The sequence below is a fragment of the Vombatus ursinus genome, unplaced genomic scaffold, assembly GCF_900497805.2.
Source record: "Vombatus ursinus unplaced genomic scaffold, bare-nosed wombat genome assembly UNPS02011700.1, whole genome shotgun sequence".
NCBI classification, from domain to species: Eukaryota; Metazoa; Chordata; class Mammalia; order Diprotodontia; family Vombatidae; genus Vombatus; species Vombatus ursinus.
In genome coordinates, this window is record NW_020951478.1 from 1,617,431 (window position 1) to 1,642,860 (window position 25,430).

Consider the following 25,430-nt stretch of genomic DNA (forward strand, 5'->3'; position numbering starts at 1 on the left):
CATGCCTAGTGAGTGATTCCTTGGTCATATTTTTTGGTGTTTTACTGTCACTAGCAAGGAAACTAGAGGAAAAAAAAAACTTCTTTAAGAGCAGAGAGTGTTTTTTAATTTGTGTTTCTGGAGCCTAGAATAGTGTCTTACACATAGTAGACATAGATAAATACTTATTATGAACACAAGGAAGATGCGCTCCTGCTTGTCTGTCCACCATTCTTCATGTTTGTCCCCTGTCTGAGATTCCTTAGTTGCTATGACTATAGCAGTCTTTAATTTCTCATCATTCTGAGCCATACCCTATCAATTTTCACTCACTTTGGACCCAAAGATGGCTATAATCACTGGTTTTTATAATGCTGCTATAAAGACTGGAAGTATAATCCAAAATTAATTTACACTAATAGACCTGCAAAGCCTAGGAAAGTTATATGCAAGGACGTGCTGGTAAATGTTTGATAACAAGGCTCTCAGGGGGAAAATGTATGCATGTATGCTATTAAGTTTAATCTCTATATTGACACTTTCTTAAATCCAGATAATGAACAAGAAATCAAGTCCCAGTATAAAATGATTGCTCTTCTCTAAGGTGTAAAATGCTCACACTGAAAATTTATCAATCAGCTCTCATAGGTAAGTTAAAGCTGACTCCAGGTCCTTATGCTTTGGGTTATACAGAGAGCATATCCATACATGGAATATCCTGTAATACTATCTAAATAAAGCATCCATAACATTTATTTCACTGTTTAAGTCATGGAGGTCATTATAAAATGACCACTTATTTGACTTTCTGTCAGATATTTTACCTGACTTTTTATGACCCGGATGATACAGTGGAAAGAATGTTGGATTTGGAGTCAGAGAATCTAGGTTCAAATCTTACGTTTGTCTCTTAATGTGAATTTAGACAACTATGGGGCAAAGATTCTTCATTTGTAAAACAAGAGGGTTGGACTAGATGTTTTTTGAAAGTCCCACTCACTCTAAATCTATGATCTTTCTTATGGTTTTTTAAACCCTGAGAAATACTCAGTGGCTAAAATATGACCTCAAATTATTCCCCTGAGTTCTAATGTTACTAACTAATATTACTCATAATTATATCTGTAGCTCTTATTACAGATACAATCATTTTAAATTCCCATTTCTTCCTTTGCTATCTTGCCTTTTTCATTTTTCCTTCTTCCCAGTTGGCCCAACCCACATTTGGTTAACCATATAATGTTTTAAAGAGCTTTTCTGACAGAATCCCAATAGGCTGGATAACACAAGCAATATTATCTCTATTTTGTAGATGAGAAGATAGGTGAAGCAAATTGTTCATGGACATACAGCTTGTACAAAATAAGCAGAGACTTCTGTTTTTGTCTTGGTATTTCTAGTTCCCAGTAGCATAGAGTGGACAGCTAATTCTTTTTAATTGGATTGTTAGTTTGTATTCTATCAGGATTTGAACCTGGCCTCTTCTGACTACAAGTCCAGTGCTCTGTTGACTATACCATGTTGCCTTTCCAACCATAAGAATAGTAAGCAAAACCAATTCTTACCAGAATCAGGAATTAGCACCTGGTCAATTAAATGGATGACCCCATTATTTGTGACAATATCCTTGCGGTTTACCATTTTGACCCCATTGACTGTCAGACTTTCACCATCACAGCCAATTTCAATTGTATTTCCTTCCAGGGTCTCAAACACTGCACCACCCATGATGGCTTCAGAACATTGCAGAGTGTTTAAAATATGGTATTTCAGGAGAGCTAGAGGCCAAGCAAGAAAAAAGAAGAAACATTTAAATAATAGAATATGATACTAAAGACTTAACTGCCATTCAGAAAGAAAATTCTGTATGCCAAATAGCTGAAATCAGTAGATCATATGTACATATCGATTAATACAGGCTTTCCGATTATGCCTAACTTTTTCTAGGATAGTTATTTTCATCAACTAGAACAAAAAAAGAACTTAGATTAGTAAACAGTGGGAAGAATATAGACTCAGGAAATGACTACTGGTCCCAGGCTTTGTGTGTGGGAGTGGTGTGGGGAAAGAGGAGTAAAGTTCTAGCTGCCATGATAAAAATATTGCTAAATTAGTAATATAAAAGCAGGAGAAATTGTCTTCCAGCAAGGCCTTTAAGGGTGGAATTACTAATTAGTGATCCCAGTTCTGAAATATTCAACATCTGTAGACAGTCTGTGAAAAGGCTGAGACTGAGAAGAGATCATTGCTGTCTATGAATGCAAATAGCTTCCCCAAGGACCAAAGTTGACCTCTGGAATGTGGCATGTGGATACTTTTACATAAATAACAAGGGAATTGTTGTTGAACCTGAAGGAGTGTGTCATATTCATATGGATATGAGTGCATGAGTGTATTCTATAAAAAATGGGCATATGTACTTTAGCTTTTACTTGGGAATATCTCCATGCAAATATGTAAATTTGTTTACACATTTCTTGAGCTTAAGACCTGCAGTCCCTTTGAGAAAGTAGAAAGCTTGTAGTCTGTAAAGCCTCTCTCTGGTCTTCTAATAGTTCTTCCTACTGCATTAAATACAGTGAGGTCAAGTAAAAAAAAGGATGAATTGTATCAGACAAAATATCTTAAATTCAAATTGAAATAGGGAAAGTGACAGATAAGCCAATTTTCATTAGTGCCTGAAGAACAGGCTGGTAACTTGTTTAAGCCCTGAGGGAACCACCTGCAAGGCTAAATTCTATTTTCTAACAAAAATGAAATTTGATCAATGTGTCTAAGTGATTAGCACTCATTTAAAAAATGAATATGAGATGATTTAACATTTCTTAAAAATTCTTGCTTATCCTTTTAAAATAGTTACAGTTTATTTCTATGAAGATAATTGTGAAGGCTATGAATCCTAGGATTTGCTTTTATTTTTCTTTGAAAAAAGGTATCATTTTATTCATACATTTAAAAAGTTGTACATTGAAACTTAAAATACAGTTCCATAAAAGCTATTTATCACTGGAAAAACTGCTAGGGAAAAGGGAGGGTGTTTCCTTTTTCTGTTGATCATTAGGAAGAGTTAGAGGAATAAGCAAAAAGATAGTAATTTTTTATTTTTAATTTAAGGAACTTTTTCTAGGTACAAATTTTATAAATAAAAAAACAAATTCACAAATTTCATTGAATATTAAATAAAAAATCTACTTAACAAATTCCAACAGAATACCTCCAGCTAGCAATGGTATAGCACTTTTACTGATATGTTAAAAATTACAGTGTTCAAAGCATGCACTCATAAAATATTTCTTAGTCATTTACAATTTTTAAACTGTGCTAAAGTAGATTTCATTTATATTGATAAAACCCTCACAATGCCACAGTCTAGAAAAAAAGTAAAAGATGAAAAATAAGTCAAAGGTGTAGAAATAATTATTTTTGCAAGATACTTGGACACATGAATTATCTTTAAAATATGTAAAAACCTCTGTAAACCAGTGCTGCTGTGTCCAAGACATCTATTAAACAAAATTGTAGTAAAGGAAATCTTTTCTACCTTCTCCTGAGTGCTTAACATTAAAATAGTGCTAGGACTTACTTTTAATTCAACATTAATAGTCCATCTGCATTTCAAGGGTTTGTTTGTTTGTTTGTTTGTTTGTTTAAATGTACTTAAGAGGTTACTTAAGGAGAATGTTTTTTATGGTCCATACCCAGGCAAAGTCAAAATACTATGGGTTGTACAAGTTCATCTCATTTCTATTTCTTCCTAGAATGGCTAAGTGTGATAAAGCGAAAGAAAATTTCAGTACCTTCAGAAGCTACTTTATCCCCCATGATCCTTTCCAGCACACCTCTTGGGAGCTTTTCAAAAGCTTCATTAGTGGGAGCAAAGAGTGTGAAGTGACCATCCCTTCCAAGTGCTTCCAGTAGGTCTGATGTGATGGCAGCTGCCTAAAACACAAATGTAGGGATGACTAAAACACAAAACGTAGGAATAACCTCCTATGGCATAGTAAAATCTGATTTGATTGGCATAGTTACAAATCCTTTGGGGATTTGTTCTGTGAAGTTTGGATTCAGTCAAAGGCCCCCACCCAAGGACCTAGATGGCCACAAGTGGCCTCAAGGCTTCAGGTTCCCCACCCTTGTGTAACTAAGCCAATCAAATCAGCTTTCTTCGGTTCCTCTAATGCCTACTTTTCTCTCTTTTGTTCCTTTCTCTTTTCCTTTTCTTCCTCTTATTTTGAATCCCACTCAGTAATAAGGTATTCAATCAATACTTGCTGTATTGAATTGAATTATCATTATTATTGATCACCCAGAGGTTACTTCTTGTTCTATGATCCAATGAGAGAGGGTGAAGGATAAGAATGACACTTATCATTTCATTAATATGGGGAATCTCTAGATGAGCAAATTCCCTCCATCAATGTAGATCAATACCTTTAGTCTTAGGGAATTGCTTAGAACACTGGGAAGTTAAGTGACTTGTCCTGGTTCATTCAGCCACTTTGTGTCAGAGATTGTATTTTGAACCTGGGTCTTTCTAAGTCTTAGGCCATATCTTTACCCACTATATCAGAGCTGCCTCTAAAGATAATAATACAAAACATTTTCCAAACATTAAAACACTATACAAATGTGAGCTATTATTATGATGATGATAATTCACTTTTTATTATTTTGTTCTTATAATTTTATCTTTGAAAATGATACTATGACTTCAATTCAGGAAAAGATTTTCCTTGTTCACAGGGAAAAAAAAAAGGATGCAATTTCAAAAAATGTATTAGAAATCGTGACCAAATTTAGCAATGTTCTTAATTCCAAAAGAATTTTTAAAAGTAATTAAGATGAAAGACAATTTATTTATTGTGTTTTTCCTTATCTCCTTCCTCCACTGTCCACCCACACACACACACACTTACTCGAAAAGATGAAAGGTCATCTTCTGCCTCAAGGAAATCTTGGATGGAAGTACCAATCTGTGTTAGGACACGGTCAATAACATGGACAACACCATTTGTTGCAATCTGGTTGCCATGGATAATTCGAGCACAGTTAACTGTAACAACCTATAATTTATTATGAAAAAAAGGGCAGAATTCAGAGACACCATTAACTACCAGGCAGAATAGTTTTTGCCAATTTCTTATTGAATATATCTTAGTAAATAGTACCTCACAAAATGTTATGAAAATACCAAAGGAAATAAAATCTTTCAGTCTATTTATGAAGGCATATGTCCCTGTATGTCTACAGAAGTAAAAGGGTATAATGGAAACAACTTTCCAAATAATTCAGATGCCAGGTTGCCACTTTTGAAGACTCCATATAATTGAAATAAACATGTTTGCTTGCTTGAATTACTCAGATAATTGCCTTGATTCTTTGTTTGTCTTTATAAAGATATCAGCTATGACATTATTTTAAAATTGTTTTGTTTTCAAGAACAAAAATTTTCAATTACATCCCTTCCCTGCCATTCACATGGTCACAAGCTATTCTAAAATGATGTTTTGGCTGGTGCTCCACAAGAAGCAGCAATTAATTTACCAGGTTAACAAAGACTAAGATAAGAAACCTATCCCCAGGAAAATATAACTGGCTTTTCTGGCCACAGCTTAATTATCATGGCCCCATCACTGCTCCTCAACCTTCCTGAGATGTACTTGTTGTAGGATCCTCTGGGACATCATGTCTCACTTTCCAATAATATCTCCTTTCAAACACACAAGTTGTCATTATATAGAATGGAGAAAAAAAATGGGGATGAAAAGTACCACATTCCATCTCTGGCATTTTCACTAGGTGTGTAAAATGTTTGTCTCAGAAGTATTAACTACAACAGCTGTAGGTTCCCTGTTAAAAAAGTAATCCAATTTCACATTGATAGTGTTGCAGAAGGCAAGAGATGTGATATGTTATTAAATGTTAAATCATCATAAGGCAGAATTCAATGATTTCTTGATAATCATTTGTTAACATCAAGCTTTTATTACATTATACTTGCAATCTATATATTAAAATTAAGATGAAGAATCATGACACAACTCCAAATATCCTCACATTGATTCTTTTGAATATATCCAAACATATGCATAGGCTAGGAACTAACAATCCAGAAAAGTGTAAGACATTTAAATCAAACTTACTCCGTTAGAATAATGATTAATAAAGAGCCCAAGATTGTTGTACATAGAGGGAACAATCATCCCATTTTTCAAATCCTTGGTCAACATTCTTTTGTTTACCATATGGCTATGTAAAGCATTCAACAATTCAACATTGACATTGCTCTCCAAACCCCTACGGATATCCTGGAGAAAGAACAAAATGGTAGAAATGTGGTTTATTAATGATTATTAAAATTTTTGACATGTAAATCATACTAGTTCTGGTCTTTTATTTTTGATTGCAGCATTCATTTGTTAAAGTAAAATTGACATAAATATAATTTAAAATTACATAAGAATGCTCACTCCAATTAGCAAAAATCAGTAACTACATTTACAACTTGTTAAAATTGGCCTATTACAGTGCCTGGCACATGATATGCACTCAAGGAATGGCTACTTAATAAATCTGAGTATAAGATAAGCACTCATAAAGGAGAGTTAATTCTTTTGTGCTAAATGAGAAAAATATTGATAATAATTTTTTATTATTATATTTATTATATTATTGTATAGAAACTTAATGATAATTTTATTGTTATAGTATTTTATAGTTTTCAAAGACCTTTCACTTACAGTATCTCAGATGTGAATTCAGGGACCTGTGAACCCTAAGAATCTGCTTAGGTATTATCTAATGATTATAAATAGCTTTAATCTAACTCATTTTTATCTGGAGTGGTGAAGATAAGATATTTTAACTCCATTTTATAGATATGATGCATAGATTCTTAAACTCTATGTCAATGTTTTTAAATGAAGATATCTAAGACAAAAATTCAGGACTTCTGACTACCTAAATAAATTACTATATGCTATTTAGCCTCCCTCATTTTTTACCTATACACGTTTTTTGACCTGACCTATGAATTCACTTGTATAAGGAACTCCCAGTAAAGAAACTACCTCTGCCAATACAGGTTCACCTGATCTGAAACTTACAATCTCAAAGACTTCCTTGGGTAACTGGGGATTGAATGATCCCTGCATTATGCAGCTATTTTTTGAGAGAAACAGGACTTGAACTCATATCTTCTTGAATCCAAAGCTTGCTCTCTAGCCATTATCTGACATAACCTCTCATCTATATGCACATTCAAAAACCTTGCAATTAGGTTATTTTCTAAAAATACCGTGTTTTCAAAATTTATTTGTCCTGAAAAATATGTATTGAACTAATTATACCTTATTAATACCTTCTAATTAGTACTTCAGCTGCTTAGTAAAATTACATCAAAAGCCTCTATAAACATCTCCCCCCTACCCCAAAACAACAACAACAACAAAATTAACCAAGAAGAAGAAATACAGATAAAATTTCCTTTGGGTAAACTCTCTGGCTTTTTCTTTGCTCTACCATTTTCATCCTATAGGCCCTGAACATGTAGACGCTTTCCTTTTTTTTTTTTTTTTTCAATCTTTGTTAAAGGTATGCAACTGTCTGTCTATATACCTTTGTGTTTGTGGATGTTCACCTATGTGCATATCACAAATTTTAAAATATGAAATTCAAGTATTTTTTAGTTTCAGGTTTATACATTATTGTAATTTTTTGTTTGTTTTGGAGACAGTTAGGTTAAGTGATTTGCCTAGGGTCATACAGTTAGTGTCTGAGGCCAGATTTGAACTCAAGTCCTCCTGATTCCAGGGCTAGTGCTCTATCCACTGTGCTACCTAGCTGCCCTCATCATTATTAAATATATAAATTAAACATCATTGAATGTCAAGAAGCATTAGTAGTAATAGTAATAGTAATAATAATAACAAAAACAATAATAATAATAAAGATAAGCAATTACAGAATCCAAGTTGTCCCAAGCTTCATTACTTGGTGCAAAGAAAGTAAAGGATCCTTTTCCTTCAATCTCTTCTCTCAGTTTTGACACATCAGAATATCCTTGAGTTGTAGTAGCTCCCACAATGCCCAGGGTGCCATAAACATGGTCAATAGGCAAAACTGAAAAAAATTTAAGATAATAACATGCACTTTAGTATAGTATTGATAAAGCATTCTACTACTATTATCTTAACTTTATCTCATGTAACAAAATTCATTTAATTTTATCTGCTTCAACAATAAATCATACTTAGCATGAAATGAAAGTTGGCCTCTTGCCTTTACATTAAAAAAATGTCATATGGAACTGTAAGCAGAATTTGAATGAAGACAGAGATGACATATATATCAAACATATAGACAACACAAATTGCGGGCCGTAGCTAATACACCGAATGACAGAGTCAAGAATTAATAAGGTCTTGCTGGAATGAAATAATGGGATCAAAATCAACAAGATGAAACCTGACAGGGATGATAGAATGGGAGCTCGAAGGGACCTTAGCAGTCTCCTAGTCAAGTCATCTAATGTTCAAATAAAGAAACTGAATCCCAGAATGCTAAAGTGACACAGGCAGTGCATTTCTAAGGCAGGATTCGAGGCCAGACCCAGGCCCTCTGATCCCAAAGCCAATGCTCTTTTTACCATATCATTTTCCCATCCTTAATATCAAGTTCAAGACCACGATTAGGCTAAAAAATGAATTACAGAAGAAATAAATGAGCCAGACCTGAATCAATAGTCATTCATATGAAAAGAAAGTCCTAGTGTTTTTAACCGATAAGAAGTTCAGTAGGAGATAAAGTTATGACATAACTTGTAGAAAACTTAATATGTAGTCCCCAGGACAAGGGAAGTACTTATCTCTGTACTCTTCATTAGTCACACAACAGCTGTACTTGTCTGTCACATTTTAATCGGTGCCCTGACAATCCAGAGCCTATCTTAAAGTGTCTGACTGGCTTGCTGAGGATAAATCATGATATGAGTATCAGTATGGATTCGAGCAACTAGGTGTTGCAGTGGATAGAGTACTGGCTTTGGAATCAAGAAGATCCAGATTCAAATCTAGCCTCAGATACCCACTAGTTGTGGGACCCTAAATACTTCACTTAACTGCTCTCCGTCTCAGTTTCTGCATATGTAAGATGGGGGTAATAATAGTACCTACTTTCTAGGCTTGTTGTAAGGATAAAATTAGTTAATATTCATAAAGAACTTTATAATAAATAATACTAAATATTGTTATTGTTTGCCTATCTTCAAATATCTGAGAGACTTATATAGAAGAAGAAATAGGTGTATTTGTTGGGGTTTTTTTTCTGGAAGGTAGAACTAGGTGATCTATGAAAATTATAAGGAAGCATATTTTGGTTTGATAAAGTCTAACAATAAAAATATTTTTAAAAAAAGAACAGGGTACTTTATTAAATAATAGATTCCCTGTCATTATACGTGGTCAAAGATTGTCAGGAAGTCTCACTGCCTGGTGTATTTTATTTAGATCGTTTCTGCATTGGGAAGGTGATTGTATGAGATGACCTACAAGGTTTTTGTTGGAATGTAAGGCCCTTGAGAATAGCCATTGTTTCATTCTTTGACTTTGTATTCTTAGGTCGTAGCATAGTACCTGACACCTTGTAGTTACTTACTAAATGCTTGTTGCTTTAATAAATGATATTTAATGAATTTGAAACAAAATGAAAATTAATCATTTGATTCAGAATGAGAAGGCAAAAAGTAAGTATAATCTCTAATAACCATACCAATGGAATCACAGATAAATCTGATTGACAAAGCTAAAGCCTCCACTCAAAGTCTGGGCAAAATTGACTCAATATACACAATGTCTCAAAGATTTCACATTCTGAAATGCATAGTGTGATTATTTCATTCGTGGAAAAGTCTATCTAGCTTTTCCTCCCCAAATGACATTGGCTTTGTATATTCCTCAATTTCCCCCGCAAGATCTACTCCATGTTGAAATTCTGTAATTGATATTTTACCTGCTGGGCAGCCTTCCATGCCTTCCATTTTCATGTAGCCAGGGCAACATTCATATACCACAGTCCTGTATGCAAGAGAAAGGGAAGAAATCAAATAGGGGAAAAACTAGAATTGGCTTCATGAGCATTTTTTGCCCCATGGTTTTAGTTGACAAGTTAGGTAACATTTTTGTCCCTCTCTAGTACATAAATTACTTTGCTCTAGTACATTTAAAACTTAAGAAGGAACATTGACTTTTCAGGACAGCAGAACATCTTTTAACAATAAAATATCATGAGGAAGAACAAGTTAGTTCCTAAAGTGGATTAGTTGATTTCAATAATTCAAACTCATTATCAGTATTTAGAGCTTAAAGAGAGACAACAAATATATCTCTATTCAGCTGTATTTGTATAGAAAAAGTGAGAAAACCAAATGGCAGATGAAATTTAAAACTGACTAAAGAGCAATAAACTTCAAGAAAATGCTTTGATGTTCAATATCAACAAATTAAATTGTGCTTAGTTCAAAGGGAATTCATAGAATTAGGTAATAGACATAATTCAAACATGAATATTTAATGTTGTTGCAACTTTCTGGTTATTTCAGGTAAAATTATTGTTTCCCAGAATAAAACAAATAGTGGTTACAATTCTCCATTTCTTTCTACTAATACAGAGCTGACCTTTAGTTTATTAAATTCCATTTGTTAACTAAATCCCTGGGGATTTTAAGGGCCTAACCTAGAAAATTTACTTTTAATTATAATGAAACTGCATTTTTGACAGTTAATAGAAACTTGGAGTGGGATGATGCATCAGTACATAATTACACGAGGAGGGAATATTGATGCATAAGGAAAAAATACAAAAATCCTCTTGGGAAAGAAAAAGAAAAATTTCTGTAAGTCACTATGCTAGAAAAGTCTTTGTAGATTCAACACTACATCAATAATTTAATATATTTTGTTCATTTATAGTTTCATTGTTCTTTGCTTGTTGATTAACTGATTGAATTGTTCTACAGCATATCAGTGATTGCTATTAATAGTGCCATGTTAACAAGAGATTTGAAGCATTTGGAAGAAAAATAGCAAAAATATTCTCATTAATAAACTTCAATAAAATAAGGAAAGTGTCATTTGTAATGGTAACAGCTCATTTAGCTGTTATCAGATAGCACCAGTTATAACAGCTGTTTTTCTTTTAATAGCAATAAAGAAGGTCAATAGATTAATGTTCTCCAAATTGGGGGGGTAGGGTTAATTATGCTACTCCTAGCAATTTAGAGCTCCTTGTCTGAGCCTTGATCTGGTTTTGTGTCTGTCTTTTCTTAGCTGTAGTGGTTTTATGTAAAACATCTGGAACAATTAGAGTGGATGGGTGAAGAAGACGGGGAGGGGAAGAAAATCAGCACATTGCAACATACATCTTACACTGTAACTCTAATTTGAGAATTCCCTGAGTTTAAACTACATTGTGAAAACATAAAACATATATGTAAACCCAATGCAATATTGTTTTGGCCCTCTGAACTATTATGTGAATACAGGGGTTCATCTGTATGCACCAAATAACTGGATGAAACACTCATTAGCTTTGGACTAAACAACTCATTAAATCTGTTTTCTTTTGAGTGGATGGAGAAGCCATTCTAAGAGGTGACTAAATGTTGGAGATTCAAAGATGTAGTTTCTACTTAAAGTACAACATTGAAAAAACGTCATAAGATGCTATTATCTTTTGAAAATACATACATACACACACATACATATATACATACACATTTATGAATACATACACTTTCTCCTATATTTGAATTCCCATGTATTGCCCCAGAGGAGTTAAGGTTCATTGTGAGTTCTTTGCTACTTTCTGGAAAGCTCTAGATACCTAAGTCTCTATTTTAAGGAAAAAAAAAAGAATTCCAGTGCCTTTGGAGCGAGGAGTTTTTAAGCAACATGAGGCCAGTGAGGTCAATGTTGATAAGGAAAATCAACCTCAACCTTCATTTAGCATCATATAAGAGGTACAGTGAAAGGAACAAATGAGGATCTAGGCTCAAATCTTTCCTCTGACACTAGATGACTTGGGGATGAAGAGGGGGTACCTTGACGCCTCTGGGCCTCATTTGTAAAATAAGGGACCTAGCCTAGGTGGCTTCTAGACTCTCTCCTGTTATTAAATTCAAGACTCCATGATCCCAGAGATATTTATTAGTTTTCTGAAGATTCTACAAAACCTCATGAGAAGATTTTCCCAAAAGGCTTATGTCATGTACTAAGTCCACATAGACTTTTTCGCCATTATATAATGTTAGGTGAGTATATTGAATCTTTGAAGACCTTGCCTGTATTATAAAACATGGAAGATCTTGATTTAGCTTTACTCCCAAATTTTCCAAATGTGAATTCAAGCAGAAGTCTTCCATTTATGTCACCTTGTGTTTTGTATCACATCCTAAAGATGTCTTTGAAAACTTGAATATAAGTTAATGGATACCAAACACTGAAATATTGCTATCAGTATTGTTTATTTCTTCTGTTTTGTAAATTTGGATGTACATTAAAGCATGGGTTTTAATGTGCTCATGAAAAAGACATGGTTTCTCTGAAGCTCTTGGCATAATCAAGAAAAGAGACAGAGTGAAAAAATGAACAAAGAAGACACTGTTTTTATTTTGGAAAAATGCCTGACTCTCAAGCAGTCCTTTGATGGAAAGCAAGATTGTATTTTGGCATTTGCTTTATTCAAATCTTGGCATTTTTGCTGTATTTACATGATAGGAGTGAGATTATACCATACCTCAATATCTTCTGGGCAGAGTACCATAAAGATTTCTCTTTATAGAATGTTTTATCTTTCTTATCTAGTAGTTGAGTTTTCCAAGTAAGGCTCATGCCATTCAAGAATAAAGAGTAAGGAAAAATCCAAAACCCAGTATTTGACAATAGAACCTGAACTAGCAGTAACAAGTCCAATTTCATTCTATTCAGGCACTTAAAATGGTCTGTTTGATTTCTCAAACTAGACTAGAATTCTTTGGTGATATAAGAATAATTCCAGGGCCAGAGGTCTGTTAGTTGAAACCCTAAGAGGTCCTTGGTTAAAAAAAAAAGTTTGAAAATGTAATAAAAATCCTATAGTGCTCTTGACTTGACCTTTATCATTTGTCTTTCATCCCTCTGGACAGGTATGTACAAAAAAATATGAGGTATAGGGGAATAGGGAATTACTTATACTGTACTACTTGGGGAAACTTGTTTGCTGAACACTCAGGTACAATGTTATCAGAAAGTCACAGAAACATGAAATAACAATTTCTAGGTTCTTCCATCTTTCACTTTTGAAGTTCAAAAAAGTTAAGAATTTTAAAGTACATTTCTATTTGTTGATTACAAATGGGCATGTGTCTATTAAATGACCTTTAGCCAATTAATTTTTAAAATGTATTTGTGGTAATATTCTCTGAATTTTAAAAATTAGAACTTATGAGGCAGGCTAGCTGGTGAAGTGGGCAGAGCACTGTGCTTAAAGTCATGAAGACCTGAGTTAAAATCTGGCCTCAGACTAACTATATGAATATGGGCAAGTCACTTAACCTCTGTTTCCTCCTCTGTAAAATGAATATAATAGCACTTACGTCCCAGGGCTGTTGTGAGGATCAAATGAGATAGTATTTGTAAAGCAGTTAATAGTGCCTGGCACATGGTGTTATATAAATGTTAACTATTATTATATTCAAAACATAACTACAATAGTATATAGTCTTCTGTCTTGTATTATGAATGCTCCCCCAGCAACTGAAAATTTCTTCCTGTTTGCTAAATGTAATACCTATTTTTGCCTTGGCAGTTTTGAAGAGAGGAGATAAAATAAAACCATGAATCTTCCTCAATTAAGGTTAAGGATTTGGTATTTTACAAACTGTATTAATTTTCTGTTTAAATTTATTAATAGGAATGGTAGTGGCCAAGGCAATAATGTGGAACACATATATCGCAAAATGTGATCTCTCAGGAGATTTGTATTTGTATATCATTGTGTTTGTATTTGTATATCAATGTACAAAGGAGATTTATGTTTGTATATCAATGTACATTTTCTTTCCATTGAAGCATGTAAGTCACTTAATACTATGCCATTAAGAAACTGATGTCACTCTTTCTTCACATATGTAGGTTTATGATAACTGACATTTATATAGTCCTACTCCCCAAAACTATAAGTTGCGGAACAGCTGTTGGTAGAGGGAATTTCACAGATCTGATCCAAAAAATTTTTTTAAATGATCAAATTAATCAATCATCCACCTTTCCTCTTCATTTGAGGATATGTGAATGTATCTCAATTATCTCAGTGTTAGAGATTTTGAATTAAAGTTCACCTTAGAGGTGATTTTTATAATACTAAGAAGCAAGTAAATGCATATTGCATTCATTAGAGTATTTTAAATTCAGTTCAATTTATCATCTTTCTGCTGAATAAAATTGCACTGAACAGTTTGAGTAGCCCCACTGGAATTGTCATAGAACATAATAATGGCAATGGAGAAGAGTTCACTACACTCAGGATGAATGTTGGGATAGCGAGTAGTACTTTGAATTTAAGGTATGTTGCAATTTAATGAAAAACTAATAAGATGATCACTTTTTGCAGTTGTGATTACTAGGATACAATTTTAAGGGTAAGAGGAGCAAATGAATCTTCATCACTCAGAAATGGATGGTACAATTCTGAACCAAGAGCTCTCCTTTTCATTGTCAGAACTATCTGTTATACTGTGATTAATAATATCCCATAGAATAAATGTAAATATGTATGCATATCATAATAATGAATGTGATGGGCATCATTAAACCCCAAATTAGACCTTATCCTTACCCAAAGAAATGTGGTAAATGGAGCAACACATAAAAGCATATTGAAAAGGTTTTTTATTTTCTTAACAACATTTCATTGGCATAGGGGAGTCCTGTTAGAGAAATTCCCTATACCAGGGGTGGGGAACCTGTGACCTCCAGGCCACATGTAGCCCTTTAGATCCTCAAGTGCGGCCCTTTGACCAAATCCAAACTTCACAGAACAAATCTCCTTAATAAAAGGATTTGTTCTGTAAAACTTGGACTTAGTCAAAGGCTGCACCTAAGGATTAGAAGGCCACAGGTGGCCTCGAGGTCTCAGGTTCCCCACCCCTGCCCTATACCAAAGATCAACCATTGTTCTGCAACCTAAAGTTTTTACCTGGGCCACTGAGAGGTGGAATGACTTATTTACCCCGGATTAAATAGCCAGGATGCATCAGATGCTTTACTTGAACCTAGGACTTCTTGATTCTGAGACTAGTTTCTATATTTTCTGGGCCACGCTTCTTAGATTTGAAAGTATACAAAAGTATACACTGAAATAATTTACTAATTACTATATTCTAATGCCTTGAACATAGTAGAATTTAATAAATACGTGTTGAATTTAATTAAAGAGAACAGTCCATTTTGAGTTTTGGAGTTGTTCTACCTCTCCAAGGAATTCTGGAGGACCCATCTATATCCACTGTGTACTATATTAAAGAATTCAGTAAGAAGTTATTTTATTAAGGTAAGAAATTTAGCTTAAGAAAGTTTGGCAAAATATTAAAAGTCTCTCTTTTTGGAAATAACTTTAACTCCTATTCAGCCTGATACTCAGAGTGAATGGGTTGTAATAAAATCCTAAGAGGAAGTCTCTTTCAATTTTCATAGTAGCACACATGGGCTATGATCCAAGGCAAGAACGCAGCAGAGTTTAACATATATAGCTCATCGGATCATACATTTAGATTTGAAAGGGACTAGAGAGTGGTCATCTAGTCCAATCTCCTTATTTTACAGATGTGAAAATTGGGGTCCAGACTTGCTCAAGATCACATATGTAGTAAAACTCAGACGTAGAAATTGAACCAAGTTCCCTTGACTACAAAGCCCCTAGTCTCTTATGATTTTTTCTCTGATGGAATGATACTAATTCATCCAGAAGTACTGATAAGCACTTCTTTCCTGATTATCATAATAACTTTTTTCTGAAGGATCTCTAACACTTAAAATGCTCTGAGACTGTAGGAGCATAGATTCAGAGCTTGGAGGGATGGTATAGGTCATCTTATTCAACCTCCTCATTCTACAGATGTAAATAATTAGAGTTAGAGATATTAAACAACTTTTTCAAGGTCACAACAGGTAGTAAGTGGCAAAGTCAAACTTTGAATCCTGATCTTTTGACTTCAAAGTCAGTGTGATTTCTACTGTACTGCAATGAATCATTCTCATTCCTAGTAGTTTGAAAATTTGCTTGAAAAGTGAAAAAAAATCAATGAAGGCATTATACATCATATGTATTATATGTAGATTATATGTATGTATGTATAAAAAAGAATCCTAGGTAATTCTATTGAAACTTCTTATCACAATTTTATTTTGCCTCAATTGTCTGTATAATTGCTTCAGCACTTATTTTAGAATCTGTACGAATGAATACTGGTCTTGTTTATAGAACAGCTCTTGAAGACAAAGAATCTCTTTGAATCTCTTTTGCTTCAGTCTATTATTTCAGGTAAATTGATATTTGGTCCAAATATCTGTATCATTATTCAATCAGAAAAAAAAAGGAATGGAAGTGAAGTTAGTGACCATTTTAGAGGAGAGAAAACTGAGGCACAAAAACTTTTTGTGACTTATCCAGCGTCATTATCCATAACTAATAGCAAATCAAGGGTTAAGGGATTCAGGTGTCCTGAACTGAGCCCAGGACTTTTTGTCCTAAGCCATATGACTTCTGTCACTCTACATCTCCATTCTGGGAGAAATCTGACTTCCATTAATATCATTCATAGTGATGTTTTTGTCTGAAAACTGGCATTTATTTTTGCATTTGGGAGTGAATGTGGGGGCTTGTTCAATATATTTTAAAAGTATAGTGTGCCCTCCATCCCTTTTCTTTGAAATGCATTCTGCCAAACTGGCTCATTGTGAAAGACATGCAACTTACGTTTTCTTCCCACAGATGGCTCCTTGATACCAGTTTCTGCAAGTGCTGAAGTATTTCTTTTTAGTGCCCAGGATCTGTTGAAGGGCACAGACATTTGGGCTAGAGAATGAAGGAAAGAAAAGAGAGTTAAAGTCACAGTGCCATCCATTTCATCTCAAACTCTGGCACTAAAAACTAACATGTGGCTTTCATTTCCAAAAGCAGATGGGATATTCACCCCAGCACAGTTGCAGCTCTTGACACTATCCTGCTGGACCCCTAGAAGAATTGTCCCTTCTCAGAGGGGAGGAGACAATTTCCCTGCTGAGACAGAGTACTACTGCAAAGACTGTCAGGTCTGAACAATCTGGTTGTCTCATGTATTGTGCATTTTATTTTCACATACGATGTGTGCTTGCATTTCTGTGTATGTATGTATGTATGTAGGTGTAGACACACACACACATTGCTGAGAATCTCAGCTATTGCATTTGAGTTTAAAAGAAAAAAAATATGATTAGTACTGTGGCTCTGGAACAACCAGATGGCAATGGAAGACACATGAACTCTTTCAATGTTTCCAAAGATATCATGCTCCTTGATTTAGGCAGATTGCCTCTGCGAGGAAAACCACATATTTCCAAATAAATGGTCAACTGTTCGTGGAGGAGCTAGTGGAAAGCCAATAGGAATATTTAGGTCAGAAGCTTCATAATGGGAAAACCTTTATAACACTGCTGGTTCAAGCAGAAAATGAATGTTTCTTTTTGACATGCATACAATGGATCAGAAAATATTCTGTTGCTATTTTCTGTTCCAAATGGATTTCTCATCTGAAGCTCTGATATCATCTCTTCGGCAGAATTAGTGAACATGTGAGCACTCTGAAAAATCCCTCTGCGACATAGTCAGCAGTGTTCAATTCCATTTCAAGTCGAAAAGTCATCATTTTCTTGGTTCCCTTGTCATATTAAACTGCCTAATTTGAAAAGAAGGGCCAAGTCAAATTTGAGTGCCATGGCAGGAAACGTGACTTACTTGTATTGTTTTTCTTGGACAGGGGCTTTTTAACTTCTTCAAATTCAACGCAGGCAAAAACTCAGAGGAAGCTAGTTATATTGCACTATCCTGTTCTCTTCACACACACATAGCCTGCTAAAACAAGGCAAAGAAACTCTAGCCTATTATAACCTTTCCTTAAAATGAAGTGAAAAAACTTAGATGTTTGTAAAAGCAGATTCTTATGCAGGTTTTTAGTTTGATACTCCATCCAAGGTTTTCAGAAAGAATTAAAAATTAGACCTTTTTTATAGTGGAAAGATATATGTTGTTAATTAGATTTAAGAACCACACAACATTTCCTAAAAATGTGTTCATCTTAAAGTCTCCGGATGTAATTTTTAAAACATGAATTAAACACACTAAGTACAGTCGTAAATTGGCATTTTTCCTTTCAAGGATTAAACTAGAGTATAGGAAAGAAATTTTACTTTCTTCCTCTACTTTACTTTTTGCATGGAATAAGGTAAAACAATAATAACAATAATTAAATATTAACTTACCCTTGTTTCTGACCCCTGATACGACTATGGAGTAAAATCTTGTCATAATGAGCAGTGGAGTCTGCAAACTCAAGTGTAGACAATAAGAGTGTGAACAATATGGGTAGAAGAAGTATCATCTTTAGTCGCCTTGTCGCTTCAGTTAGTCAAGAAAGAGAACTGGCACTGAGTTTTGGAGAGCTCAGGGTTTATATACATGTCAGAGAGTTGTGGGAGGGAGCAGAGTATCAACCTGAGACTCTGAACACTCTCCAAGAAACATCAGCAACTTCCAACTGCCAGTTTCAATCAGCTTAAGTTAGCTGCACTCACTAACCATACACAGTTTTCTTTCCCCCTCCTGGTGACTATGAAGTTTTCCCCTTTGCAATCAGAACTTCATGTGACTGCATGTTTAAATCTGTGCTCAGACTTTTGTACTGTATTGGGATTTTGCAAAGGGAAAGCTTTTTGGAACAGTTCAGCACACTATTCTACATAATTCTATTGTTTTTGGATATGTGGGGATGCTCCAGGGAATAATCATTGGACCAGAGGTGGAAGTGTATTTTTATCCCTTCCATCTTCTAGATAACTCCTCATCCTTGAAATGTTTTGCCATGTTGGCCAGCAGAGATCAAAGATAGGTGGTAAGTCTTTTGATCCTAATTGGAAGACATGTAAAAAATTAATTTTAAACTTCATATTCTTTCCTCATGCTCTTTTAGCCTACTATCTTTTTAAAGTTGACTGAAAACCAAATCCAAGATTTTCTACTTCACAGTAAATGGGAAAGGGGAGGAGGGATGGGAGAAATCTCTAAATGTAACTTACCCTGGGAAAGTATAATCCAGGCAATAAACAGTTAATGAATATCCACAAGGACAGTTAGATGGCACAGTGGATAGAATACTGGGCCTGATGTCAGGAAGATGAATCTTCCTGAGTTCAAATTTGGCCTCAGACCTTAGCTGTATGACTTGAGGCAAGTCATTTACCCCAATTTGCCTCAGTTTCCTCAACTGTAAAATGAGCTGGAGAAGAAAATGGCTAATCACTCCATTATTTTTGGCCAAGAAAACCCCAAATGGGGTCACAGAGAATCAGACGTGACTGAAATGAATGAACAATAGGACACCTACATCTGCCATTTTTTCCTGAATTAGGAAATGAGGCAGAAGGGATTTTACCTTATATTATGTTTTATAACTTATTTCCCATAAACTTTATACCATTCAGCTTGAACACACACGCTGACAGTCACTGGACAAAATCAGGCCTGGTCTAACACAAATATTAGTAATCTAAATAGCAGAGTGAGCCAAGATGGGATAAAATATGACAAAGGGAGTAATAAAAATAAAAAAATCACTTCTCCATTGGGTTGTGTCCAACAGTGCAACTCTTCTACATTAACCCTTTTAGGCTCCTGACAAGGGAATATGCATATGCCTTGCCACTTAGTTTGTCATCGCTGGTGTTGATAAGCAAGGTTTGTAAACTCAACTACCTGCCAAGAGAGACAAGACGTCATTAAATTCACAACAGCTGATTTTTATCAGACTATTCCTTATTTACCCTATAAATTTAGTTCCTATACCTAAAAATACTTATTGAAATAAGTTATTTTTAAATTAAACCTTAATTTATGAATACGTCCCTCCCCAACCAGACAACTCATGATAGTCTTACTGCATTTTTTTTCAAAATTTTCTCTGTGGAAACATGCTTACAAGGATTATCCTTGCTGTTGTTCACTTGGTATTTGTTTCTTCTATGTCATGTGATGTACTTCAGCAGGGAAGAAGCGATGGTACAGGAACTATTCTTCCATACCTTCTCCATTCAAAAGGCCCAAAAGAGAAAACAAGGCCAAGCGGAGGCTGATAACCCATGTTGTCAACAGGTTTAGGGAGTAAGGACAGTTAAAATCCAAGATTCTTAATTGGAAATCTTGCCCTTCAGTTTCTGAAAAGCTAAGGGCGCTATTTAGCGTAGCCCCAAAGTGATAAAATTGCTGCTTGTATGTCTGGGTTCTCTTTTCTTGAAAAATGATAGTTTCAAAAATATGCATCTGCCTCCCAAGGAAAGCTAGTGAGAGAGAGAGGAATAAGGGAGACAGTTATGAAAGTAAGGAGTACAGCAAGTCCCTTCTGTATATTGTGTGAATCACAACTGGTTAGAGAATCTTACTGTATACATGCCACTCTGGATTGCTGTTTTTTTTTTTCCAAGCCATACTAGGTTAATTATTCCTCTCTTTTAATTTCCCATAGGACTTTGATACTAATTTTTCCCTTTCATTAAGTGGAGATATTATCTTCGTTAAGCCTAAGAATCATTTGTCATTTTTATCCTTCTTGTTCCATCCCTTTCCCCTCCCCACACACTAAATGTGCTATTTTGCAAACAGTAGGTACTTAATAAACTCTGGTTGAATGACTTACTAGTGGATTGTAAAAATCAAAGCTATGAATATGCAGTACTTTTACTGTTTGTTTGGTGCTTGGTAAAATACATACATAATCCGGAATTTCTAAAATTTCCCCCTCAAATATAGAGCCATAGAATTAGAATTGAAAATTTGTTAGCCATCATCTAGACTCACTTCCTTCCTAATGGAAGAAGTCAGTCTACAACATCCCTAGTAGGGGATTGTGCAGCTTCCACTTGAATATTCTCAGGGGTGGAGGACCTTGTGACGCTGTCAATTCCACAGTTAGTCTGAATTGTTTGAAACTTCTTCCATACACTGATTTGAAGTCAGTTATAACTGTGATATACATAAAACCTAATTATTAGGTGCTAGAAAAAGGAGCAAAAGGGAAGTCCAGGGTCACACAATGCATCTATCAATGACAGAGATGGAATAAAATTCTCTTCAAATGAAGCCCAACACACTGACAACTCCCATGTAGCAGCCAGAAGATTCACGAATTTTCAGCTGTGTTTGGGCTTTTCATAAAAACACTAGTAGCAAAATTGGAAATCAATTGGCAATTTCGCAAAACCAAATTCCATATCAAGATTATTTCATAATTGTACCTCGAGCCTGAAAACTCATAGTTGCTTTGGCCTTTGGAAACAGTGCCTTTTCCCTTCACCCTATCTCTCCTTCCCAGTAGATAAGGGATGTAGGGAACTTTTCCATTTCTGTAGTCTTTTTGTGCTGACTTCTTACACCTGCCATGACAAAGGTAGGTGATACATGAAACTTCAATGCGTCCACAGTGAATAGGGCCACAGGGCTACTAAGCACTGGAATGCCCATTTGTGACCAGGCAACTTCAAAAGCCTTGAAGGAGGCTTTCTACCCTCTCTTAACAGAGAGGAATAAACACTGACAATGTATCACATTCTCTATGAGAGAACTGATAAATTCATTGTCCTATCTTCATTGAAATAGTTACTAAAAGAGTAAACATTTAAAAGTTGTAATAAAACATATTAAAAGTTCAGAGTTACTAGCAATTGGTTTTCCTAAGATACTGAGTAATTAATTTAATTGGATAAGTATCCCCCTTTCAAAGACATTCTCCATCTTTTAGGGGAATAAGAAGTATTAAAGGGACTCCCATTTGGGAGAAAGAATCAACCTGCTATTCATTCATTCAATAACAAGGATAGTAAATCCATTTTTATTTCCCTTTATCCTCAGGGGCCACATTTTGACCTCCCAGGGTTGGAAAAGCTTAGCCCAATGATGTTCACCACTTAGGAAAAATAAATTCTCTATTATGTGAGAGGGAAGAATAATGTGTCTGAAAAACAGGAACATTTTTTTTTCCAACAGCCAGATGTCATTTCCATCAATTATCTCTTGGATCCTAAGCAGGCCTGGTGGCCTTAGAGTTTTTGTCATGCTGGGTTTCACTTCACCAGCTTACAGGCGATCTGCAGCTACCTCTGTACAATCTGAATTCAAGTAGAGGGTTGATGATTGTCTGGTGACCTTGGATTATCAAAACTAGGTAACTCAGAAATCAAAGGGGATTTTTTTTCTTTATTTATGCATCTGAGGGAAAAAAATGACTGTTACAGTGGCATCTTGGGCCTTAAGGGGACTGTTGGTAGTTCCTGAACTTCCACATTGCTGTCTGCTATAAAGGCAGGATGGGAGGTCTCTGGAAGAGTTCTAATTTATTTTACCCTCTATTCTTCCCAATTTAGAGCTTGTGACTGTGAGTATTTTAAAGTTTGAAGTCAATAGTATAAATTTTAGAGATAAAGCCCTTCAAACAGAGTCCAGAAGAGTTATTTCTGTACCTAGTATAGTACTAACACAGTCTAGAACAAGTGCTAGAAAATATAATCTTTAGCTAGAATATAGAAATGATCCTGGGGCAGCTAAATAGAATATTGATGAAAAAAGCTACTGGGAGTGGGAAGAGGGTTGGGAAAGGGAGCAAATCAGGGTCAGGCACAGGAAGCAAATGATCTGATATGTAACCAGAAGGAAAGTGCTCTCTGGAATCATCCTTTTTTCACACTGTCTTGCTAAGTGCTAAACTCTGTTATTTCTTCCACTGAAGGAATACAATTTATCAGTAACCTCTAAACTTATCACCTTGGAACAAAGTCCTAGTGGCCTTGTCCTAGGTAACAACTTTGTCTCTAAGCACTTCAAACCAATCCTCAACTAGTTCTTTGATTATTAGTTTGGGGATTTTAGAACTCCCTCTTGTCTGACATCCTGGCTCAAAACCCTCTTCTCCCAGGGAGAGTAGGAAAGTGTTTATTGAAATGAAGAAATTAGTCCTCTCTTTAGGGCCATTCCTGGCTGGAGGGGGAATAAGTTATGAAGCAGATCATATTATGTTACTGACCTCCTTCCACACATATAAATATTTTAGTCCAGGTGAAGTAAAAATGCATAACAAAACAATGCATAGCTTGAAGTAGTGTATGCAGAAGGAGAGGAGGGGGCTGTTCAAAGTCCATCAAAGTCCATCAACTTGTCCCTTGGTGATGTGTTAGTGATATCACAAAGCGAATATAATGATAGGAACGTAGGCTCACTTGCCAATCTCCCTACCTTCTTGCTACTGATTGCCACCTTGAGTTATTTCCCTTAAGCATTACCCTGGAGCCCAGGGTAGTCAGCCCAGTTTGTAAATGTTCACTATTTCTTCCATCTTATTCTATTTTTCTGGCCTACTATAAATAAAAATAAACTTACTTAGAGAAAAAAGGAAATGTTTTTCCCCTCCCAAAATGGAGGATGAAAGAGACTCTTTAATAACAATGAATGAATACTTCCAGAAAGGAAAATGTGATAACTTTGGGATTTTATACCATCTCTTACAGCAAAAAATCAGAGTGGTTATCCCTGTAAAAGCCAATCCAATAACAGACCAAACAGATTAATTGACACAATTTAAATAATTATTATTACTTGAATAACTACTGATGAAACTTTAATGCTCCCTGGTATGATAATATTACCAGCAATATTACTTGTATTTCTCTGGAGACATCTAGTGGAGAAAACTCTGCAAATCATTTTTCCAGAAAAACAGAAGACTTATTTGGAAAGCGTTTTAATTTTTGATTAAAGAAATGGCAGTGGTGGTGAGGGTGTCATAAAATCATTTACTTAATGTGAACCACAAATGTTTGAATTTTAAATGGTAGAAAAACGCCTAATTTTTAGTTACACCATTTCCATAAGTAAGATTTGGAATAAGGGAGTTCTAACAGTTATAACAAGTGGAGCTGAATATAAATATTTTTCATTCATTGATAGCTAATTCTCATAGAGTTTTCTCTTCTGGTATACCTAATGATAAACATCTAGATAAGAAATGAAATATTCTAAATATCTGTTGTTATATTCATAATATATTTGGATTGTGAACAAGGTACATCACTTACCATAGGGAAATAGTGTTGACCAAGCATAGATGGAAACAGTCATCCCAACCCCCCAGAAACTAACAAATTTCACAACATGTCACCTTGTCTGGTCTTCAATTATATTTTTCTGTGATTTGCTCCTGTGACACCTGACTCACATCCTTTTTTTTTTTCTTGCCATATTAAGTTGTCTCTTAAAACTCTCATGGGGGCAGCTAGGTGGTGCAGTGAATAGAGCTCCAGCCTTGGAGTCAGGAGGGCCTGAGCTCAAATCTGGCCTCAGACACTTGATGCTTACTACCTGTGTGACCTTGGGCAACTCACTTAACCCCATTGCGTAACCAAAAAAAAACAAAAACAAAAAAAACTCTTGTCATTCTTGTCTTCCTTTTTTTTTTTGCTAAGACCTTGAAAATTTCTTTATAGAGAATATTGAAGCTGTGCAGTGCTCATCTTATCCCTATATAAAAGCAAATCAACCCTTGTATCAATAAGTAATCTATGAGGGAGTTTGAGTTTGGTGCATATTTTGGAATTCTGTAATGGCACTTCTTTCTTCAAAAATCCCCCAGGCCTATTTGCTCTATTTGGACTGTTGAAAGCAAGAGATTGTGCTGGCACCCCTCTATTCGCTATCCTCTATGAAATTCTCCCTCATACCTTTAAGCTTAAGTTGTTAGTTGGCCTACTTATCCATTCCTAATTCTCTCCTAGTTATACTTCTTAATTTTCAAGTGTTTGAAACATGTGCTACGTACCTACTCTCTCCTTTCCTACTTGCTCCATGAGTGGACGAAAGCAGAATGCTTCTTATATTTGCTTTTAGGAGAATGCACAAGAGCTTTCACTTCAGCTTCATACACAAGGAAATATGAAAATAGAAAGGGGAGGCAAGGACAAGAGGTTATGTTTATAGGGATGTCCTTTCTAGAGGTTTTCACCTAAGGTATAATTGGGAATTTTAGTACCAGGGAAAATTCTGATGAACTAAATGAGTAGTATTTATTTCAAATTATGACCACTTCTGTGGTCCAGATAAACTAGTAACAGAGACTTTTGAATTTC

General features: G+C 35.0%; 1 protein-coding gene across 9 annotated transcripts in view; it reads right to left on the bottom strand.

Annotated features, from left to right (window-relative positions):
- The window catches only part of POSTN (periostin), a 46,950-nt gene extending 28,142 nt beyond the window's left edge, over positions 1 to 18,808 (bottom strand). For 2 of the 9 annotated variants that reach the window (XM_027856872.1, XM_027856867.1), the window contains exons 1-8: positions 18,531 to 18,804; positions 16,990 to 17,088; positions 9,988 to 10,052; positions 7,943 to 8,100; positions 6,123 to 6,287; positions 4,896 to 5,042; positions 3,777 to 3,918; positions 1,545 to 1,757 (exon numbers count right to left, since the gene is read on the bottom strand). In XM_027856872.1, the coding sequence (XP_027712673.1) occupies positions 1,545 to 1,757; positions 3,777 to 3,918; positions 4,896 to 5,042; positions 6,123 to 6,287; positions 7,943 to 8,100; positions 9,988 to 10,052; positions 16,990 to 17,088; positions 18,531 to 18,649 (1,108 nt within the window). In that variant the 5' untranslated portion in view covers positions 18,650 to 18,804. Of the gene's footprint in view, positions 1 to 1,544; positions 1,758 to 3,776; positions 3,919 to 4,895; positions 5,043 to 6,122; positions 6,288 to 7,942; positions 8,101 to 9,987; positions 10,053 to 16,989; positions 17,089 to 18,530 lie in introns of all 9 variants that reach the window. The other 7 variants (XM_027856870.1, XM_027856871.1, XM_027856866.1 and 4 more) reach the window with 6 other exon arrangements.
- Between the last annotated feature and the right edge of the window lie 6,622 nt (positions 18,809 to 25,430).